General features: G+C 40.3%; 1 protein-coding gene across 1 annotated transcript; it reads right to left on the reverse strand.

Moving 5' to 3' along the window:
• Window positions 1–3,235: 3,235 nt before the first annotated feature.
• On the reverse strand, window positions 3,236–4,102 carry LOC137291959 (uncharacterized). The gene has a single exon (XM_067823513.1). It carries the CDS (start codon window positions 4,100–4,102, stop codon window positions 3,236–3,238), a length of 867 nt encoding a protein of 288 aa, XP_067679614.1.
• Between the last annotated feature and the right edge of the window lie 4,240 nt (window positions 4,103–8,342).

The following is an 8,342-nucleotide window of genomic DNA, read 5'->3' on the forward strand; positions in this document are numbered from 1 at the left end:
ACGGAAATACTTTGGTCGCTGTTATTTGACGAACAGAGCAAAATCAGCACATTTTAAGAGAACAGTATTTTCATTGTGTCACCATTTGGATTCTCAGGTGCAAGCCACGAGCTCCAAACATTTATGATAGTGCATCACATCAAGAGTTGGGAATTTAAAAAAACACTTACTCTCATCAACTTCTAAAGCAGATATTGCCCAATTATAGCTGCATTAAGCTAAGATTCATTTATTCTTTACACCATATAGTTTCAGTTGTATTATCAGCGCTTCTAGTCATGCTCGATTCAAGAAAAATGTCGCCATAATGGCGTGGCTAGTTATGGTTTCGGGAACTTTTAATGAAATAGATTTTCAAGTTCTGCAAGAAAACATTCACAGTTCTTCTGAGTAGACACTAGGCCTGGCACCCGATCTATGTACGTTGAACAGAACAGAGACCGACATATAAGTTAATATTTTTTTCACAGTTTGAAACATAATTTAAATTCATTTTCCATTGGTATTACGTGTCTCCTCAATTTGCCATGATATATAGACCGTCAATTGTGATATTAACCTCCTTAAACCAGTGAGGATTTTGCAGCACGACTTATCGATCGAATGTATCTGGGCGTTGTTCGTCTTCACGTGTACATGGAGTCTTGTTTTTGCTCTTAATGAGTAGATGTATATGACAAAGATGAGGCGGTTTTACTAAACCATGAAGCCAATGTGGATTCCCCCTTCTTGATTAAGTTTCTTACCCCCACATAGCAACGATGATGTCAAGCGTTTTATATATTGTTTTCTCGTTCTGATAACATTTACTTATATTTGAATTCTCCTGAGCCTCTGAAGATAGATATACATCATGTGGATAAACTTTTTATGGAGAAGAAGAATGCATTTTAGAACTTCACTTTCATATATATTGAATTTACGTGAGTAGTCCAGTTATTTTATTTGAAAATAAGAAATTAGTAGCATTGTAATACACCTAGCGTACATGACATCCAGCTAAACTTCCATGTGTTCAGATTGCTTTTCAAAAAAGGATATATTGTATAAAGCAACTGATTAAGAGAGTAAAGACTAGAATGGCACGTATGGACGTAAAGTGTAGCACTATTATGACGCACTTTTGGATCCCCATAAGTGTAACCTAGCGTGTCTCAAATGTGTTCCTTGTTGACCAACTGTCATGCATTATATACTTCATGCAGCAGAACAGGTAAGATTAACAAACACAGCGTGTACATGTAATGTAATGTAATCAACAAAACCTGTGTTTTTTTGCTCCTCCTTCTTATTTACAAGTAGGCCTGACTGATGAGATATCATTATGTGACTCGGATGTGTGAAGATGAAGTAGACACAATCCACAATTCAGTGTACATTATGCTCCACGACATTGCATTTTGAGAAACGGAAAGCATCACTTTTCTCACACATCTTACTTTTCAGCTTGAATGATATGATTTCTGTACCTCTACCTTTCTTCCCTATTATTTAACTAACTGACTATTAATTACCATAAACTACATAACTGATGCTCAGGAGAGGGAAACAAATTGATAGTTTCAAATATATATCGTCAGTGGAAAAGATATTCAGTCTTGACTATCCACACAAACGCATACCATTTTGTTTAAAGGGTAAAATGACTGTGCAAACTATATGAAGGGATCACTCTCTAATGACACCAAGGGAAAGAATGTCATTCACAAAATGTGTTTACAAATGGTAAAAAGACAAATGTTAGGGATATTTCAGATAGTTTGGAAAAAAGTCCACAATGACGGTTCTCACATACGCTACTGGATAAAACATAAATCCATCTGAGTTAGGAAGGAAAGTGTTAAAATTATTAATAAACGTGGTTTTTTTTCTGGCATTGTCACGATGACATTACTCATTATCACATACTTTAGAAATACGTGTTTGTTACCGGTGAAGAAGTCCTGAATATTCCATAGTTAGACGTTAAGAATAATGTATGAAACTGTCGTAACTTCTTGTATGATGTTTAACACAACCATGGTTTGCCCCAATGCTTGGAAATATAAATAAGATTTCCATTCCTTCAAACTGGAAATCCTAATGATGAATCAAACTCAAAGAATTGTTTTGCAACTACCTAAGATTCAATCTTGCTTGGATAAAACACATTTTACTTACATTCAAAACTACAGATTACAGCATCCCAAGCGAACTCATCACTTAAATGTTAACCACAAATGTTATTTAGTTTGCTGTTGCGGATGAGTTTACCTCAGGTGTCCAAGTTTACTCGCCTGGTGTCATCTCTGTTTGATAGTGATTCATAAACATATGGGACGTTGTGGTAGTGTACTGGTTAACGTGTTCACTCATACCAAAGACCAGGGTTTGATTCACCATACCTTCAGTGTGAAGCCTATTTATAGTGTCCCCAGTCGTGATATTCCTGTACTCACTGTTAAACACATATTCACTGTGTAGTCGGAATCATAAAATTGACTCTGCCTTAAGGAGAGATATCTTAGCAATGTGGAAAGGTCTCGATGTTTATATTTAGACATTGACTGGGTATAGATATGAATCTTCACCATCAGTGAAATGGTCTCTAAAAATCTTAATAAGTTTCATAATAAACCTTCAAGACGTTTGACGACTAACAATGCAGGCAGTCAAAACAGTGTCTAAAATGTAATCACGTGTACAATATAACTGATAAAATTAGCGATAAGTACTTACTGTGTACTCATTATTCTTGTAAAAGGCTGTCTTTTTGCTCCCGTCATTCTGCACATATTTCAGTTTGTATATATTCATATTTCATGTTCAACATAGGGTTTCCCAACAACAAATCAAATGAAAGCTTGCAAAAGTCAAGGCAAAACCAACATGCTGGTTCCATACATAATTGCAGTTTATGAACGATATGAATTGGGCAGTATTTATTCTGGTGTGTTTTTTCAACAGCAGAAGGAAGTAATGAGTTTTGATAGTAGTAATGGTATAATGGTAAAGGGAAGAGGACATTAATTCCGCCCCTAGGACACAAAATGGTTTATCATGTACACGTTTCGTGACTCACGCACAGCCGTGTCTGAAATGAATGATCTTGAACTGTACATTCCAATGGAAGCTACACGGAAAGAGGATTCATTATGAGGATGTCAAAAACGTCTCTATGTATTCACTAGAGAACTGTGGTAGACTGTTTGAGAGGCATTCTAGAAGTTGCTGAGATAAAGATGACAAGAATTTTTTATGGATGATCAACTTCTTTATTGCAGGGTAGCGACGTTTCGGTATAGATTCTTATACCGTTTTCAAGCGTGTGAAAATTTACTACAGCCGCTTTGCCCTTGTCTGCTTGGACGATGGTGATGGACTTGTCTTTTCTCAGGTCTGTGATGGCTTGTTGTTCAGGCTTGGTGATGTTGGGCTGCTGGGGCTTCGACTTCTGGAGGATGTCAGCAATCTGGTGGCGGAGGAAGTCAACCTTGCCACCAGGTGCCAACTGCTGCAGCCCCTTCTCTACGTTGATGATGAAGTCATCGTGGTTGCGTAGAGGTCGGGTAGGGACGAACTTGAGTCCTCTGGACAGCACGCTGATGTGTTCTTTGTTGAGGGGCTTGTCACTAAGGTTGACAACAGTCTTCCTCTGGTAGTCGGCTTTCTGTAGTCTGGTGGTGGTGCAGTCAGCGGGTTTTGGGTTGAGTTGTTGGAGTTTCTTGAGATGGGTAGTTTTGGTTTTGTTGTCAAGGATGTTGTTGGACTTGGTCTGGGCAGCACGGAGAGAGGAGTAGGTTTCTGGTTCGAGTGTAGAGCTGAGGGTGTCAAGGTGGCTGGTGATGCTGTTCAGGGTGGTGGCTTTGACCTTGCGGTGGTGGCGGATACGTTCTTTCACTAGGAGTTTAGAGGCATTGTGTAGGATGGATCTGGCTGCCGGAGAGTTGACAGGTGAAGACAAACTGAGACCGTTGGGGACCAGGTTCAGATCTCTGCATCTCATCAGGAAAGTAAGGTGATTGCTGGAGTTGATGAATTTCTTCTCTAGCCGGGTGAGGGAGTTGATGGTATGGATTGCCACGTCTCCATGTAGACGACGGATAAACTGTTTGAGAGGCATTCTAGAAGTTGCTGAGATAAAGATGACAAGAATTTTTTATGGATGATCAACTTCTTTATTGCAGGGTAGCGACGTTTCGGTATAGATTCTTATACCGTTTTCACGCTTGAAAACGGTATAAGAATCTATACCGAAACGTCGCTACCCTGCAATAAAGAAGTTGATCATCCATAAAAAATTCTTGTCATCTTGAACTGTGGTAGAGTACAGATTAATATTTAAGAGGTCTTTCATTTTATAACTTGCTTTGTCTCACGATTATTCCCTTAGAAGATGTCTGTATTCGTAATGTATATTTTGCAGAGATGTTATACTAGTGGATAACAACGCTTATTTTGCGAAACAAGATGCCCCGTGGGATTTACTGTGAACAGTATTCCCTCCTCCATTCATATCTGAATATGTTTGCCTGGGACAGTTTGAGGCCATCGTGGATGTCAGTGTATTGATGTTTTCACCGAAAGAATGTCTCGTAAAAGTAAAATTGGCTGGTGTTGATTGAGTATGTCTTAATCATCTTTTCAGCAATACTTCAACAATATCAGGGTCACATGGTACCCCAACAGAGTACTAACCCGGTTCTGGCTCATTATGTCAATCACTGGATTGTCGGGTCCAGATTTGGATATGCACAGGCCAGTGGTACACAGCGACGTTACACACCAAAACAACGGAAACTCATCTCTATCTCAACAGATCCTTTAAAGTGGTTTCATAGCGATTCAATGTGCACAGCTAGTAATGGTCGTGAAAGCCGCATGATCACGGTACACTCAAAAGAACGATACAAAAAGAGAAGACAAAGGGACAAATCCACAAAGCAAACATAACTGGTGAACACCACCACAGGTAATTGACAGGAAGCTCGTAGATTTATAATTCTCATGGCACCCGTGGCGAGCCACCTCCTCGTGGTGGGTGCTGGGTAACGCGAAGAGCTCGCCGACACCCCCGTAGTGGACCCGGGGGGATATTTGGTCCACCAACCCGTTTGCCGTGGGTTGCGGCCCTGTGTCGGCGGAGGAGGGGATCCTGGTGGTTGAGGGCAATAGGGACCTGCAATCGTGTTCCTGTTGCTCAATACACCACTTTGGCCCTGACTTCGCCTAGACGGGTGGTCGAATGGGCCCGGTTCGACCAATCGGCTGGTCATGCCAAGCCCTTTGCGGGGATTATTCATGTAATTGCACAAATTTGATTTTGTGTTTGTTTCAATTTTGGTCTTGGCTTTTCACTAACAAAACATTTTAGATTTGAAAACTGATGTTATGAACTTTGCCTAGAGTCTAATGCTTCTACCCAGAAGGCGGTGGCTCATGGGCCAATCTGGTGGAATAATTCTTTAATTTTTCTGCTGGAGTATATCATCCGGGTATCCTTGGTGCTTCAAGCTGGAGATCCGCTTGTTTTTAGCATTGTCCTTGTGATACTCCGTGGTGGGTGGGGAGCTCGGATGATGAAAAATGACTTATTCACCATGGCTTACGAAACTCCCTCAAAAAAAACAAAACGTCCACTTGACAACGATGATGAACAGCGACCTTCACAATCTATTGATTACTGGCCACGGTTTCTAGTGATTGAAACTATTGATAAAACACCGTTGAAATTAAATCCGTTTGCGGTTTCTAAAGGCATTCAAGGCATTGCAGGAGACGTGAAAAACATTAGACGCTTGCGTTCAGGTGCTTTGTTAATTGAATGTAGCAAACGACAGCAAGCATCCAACCTCCTTTCCATTGAATCATTTGTTGGTACACCTGTGTCCGTTTCTGCACACCGAACTCTAAACACAAGTAAATGTATTGTAAGAGATCGGGATCGATTGTTCTCTGACATGACTGAACTGGATATAGCCACCGAAATGAAAGACCAAGGCGTCATGTTTGTCAAACGATTTACCACCCGTAAAAACTCAGAAATCCATCAAACAAATACGTATCTCTTTTCGTTTTCTTCTCCAACTGCTCCTCAATCCATAAAGGCTGGCTACTGCAATATCAGGGTTGAAACATACATTCCCAACCCTCTCAGGTGTTTCAAATGTCAGAAGTTTGGCCACGGTGTGAACACCTGTACGTTGTCTGTCACGTGCGCTCACTGCAGTGAGAAGACGCATGTGACGGAAGATTGTGAGAGCAGTTTTAGAAAGTGTGCCAACTGCTTTGGAGCACACTCGTCGTCCTCCAAGGAGTGCCCGATGTGGAAAAAGCAGATGGAGATTAACAAAATTAAATTTACTAGAAACATCAGTTTTGCAGAAGCTAAAAAACTTGTACAATCTCCAGAACTAACTGAAACGTATGCATCAATAACTAGACCACTATCAGATTCAACCCTAAAACAATCCAAAGTCAAAACTACATCAATAACCTGTCAAACAGACTTGACATGGGTGAAAACTAATACTCCCGGGAGGTTTTCACCGGAACAATCCACCCAAACATCAGTTTCAGCCCAAATCCAATCTGAGTCTTTGAGTAATCATGACACATCTACACCACAGGAGATAGCACCATCTCAGTCCAGTGCAAATGTCAAACAGGTTGTTAAAAGTAAACCCAAACCAAGGCCAGATCTTTCTAAAAAACTTCAGAGTGGCAGAGTCTCCAAAGGATCAGAAAATCGTGTTCAACTTTATAATAAATATGGTTCGCTTGAGGACATGGAAGTGTCCGAACACACCCATCAAAGGGCACATAGCTTGTCGCCCACCAAAAAAGTGCGGGGCAGATCCCCAATCAATGCCCCTAAAAGATGGTCCGTTCCAAAACTGTAGTACAGTGGAATTGTAGAGGGTTAAGGACCAATTTCAATGAGTTACAGCTACTAATCCAGGATTTTGCACCATCGGCCTTCTGTCTGCAGGAAACCTATTTGAAGCAGACAGATGCTTTTGATTTACGTCAGTTCGTTTCATATAATTATTTGTCACCTCCGGGTGACAGGGCCACAGGAGGGTCTTCAATCCTTGTAAAGCAGGATGTTATCCATAGTCCTGTAGCTCTCACAACAAATCTCCAAGCTGTTGCAGTGAGACTAACTCTTCATGTTACCTTTACACTATGCTCTCTGTATATTCCGCCTTCTTCAGCACTCCAGCAGTCTGATCTACAAGGTCTCTATGACCAACTTCCTAAACCTTGCATCATAATGGGTGATCTCAATGGCCATAACCCAATTTGGGGTGGTACAAACACTAACACTAAAGGTAAACTAGTGGAAGATTTTATAGCCAATAATGACTTGTGTATATACAATGATGATTCAAGCACTTATCTGCATCCTGCAACTGGCACCTACTCTTGTCTAGATTTGTCTCTTGCAGACTCTACTCTACTTAATGAATTTGATTGGTCAGTCCACAATGACCTCTGTGGAAGTGACCACTTTCCAACTATATTATCAGAAAATACTCCATCTGACTCTCCATCATATACCAGATGGAATTTTGCCAAGGCAGACTGGTCGTTATTTCAAACTTTATGTGCATCTAAATTAAGACCCGAATGTTTCAGTCATATAACCGATCCTATTCAATTATTTTCTGACGTTTTAAATAAAATTGCTGATGAATGTATACCAAAGTCCTCTACAACTCCACATGTACGGAAACCATGGTTTAATACAGATTGTAGACAAGCCAGGAAAGCGAGGAAAAAGGCAGAAAATTATTTCCGTCGTCACCCAACTGTCCATAATTTAAACAAATTTAAGATACTCAATGCGAAGGCGCGTCGTACTTTCAAACAAAATAAACGGCAATCTTGGAGGAACTATGTCTCCAACATTAACTCACGTACGCCAATGTCTAAGGTATGGAACATGGTTCAAAGAATTAAAGGCAAAGGTTCAAAAGTTGCTGTTCACCATCTTAAAGATGATGACAATTTAATTACTGACACACCTAAAATTGCAAATAAACTTGGAGAAACACTTGCCAAAAATTCATCATCGACAAATTATGTTCCTGAGTTTCAGAGATACCAGAAACAACAGGAAAAGACAAAACTTAATTTCGCTTCAAATAATGGTGAAGACTACAATGAAGTGTTTTCTTTACATGAGCTACATATTGCACTTGAGCAAGCTCATGACACGGCAACTGGTGATGATAATATACATTATCAGCTACTGAAACACTTACCTGAACCATGTCTAATGGCACTTTTAGATATATTTGATCAAATATGGACGTCGGGGGAATTTCCCCCTTCATGGCGTAATGCCATTGTAGTCC

The sequence above is a fragment of the Haliotis asinina genome, chromosome 7 (assembly GCF_037392515.1).
Source record: "Haliotis asinina isolate JCU_RB_2024 chromosome 7, JCU_Hal_asi_v2, whole genome shotgun sequence".
Classification (NCBI taxonomy): Eukaryota; Metazoa; Mollusca; class Gastropoda; order Lepetellida; family Haliotidae; genus Haliotis; species Haliotis asinina.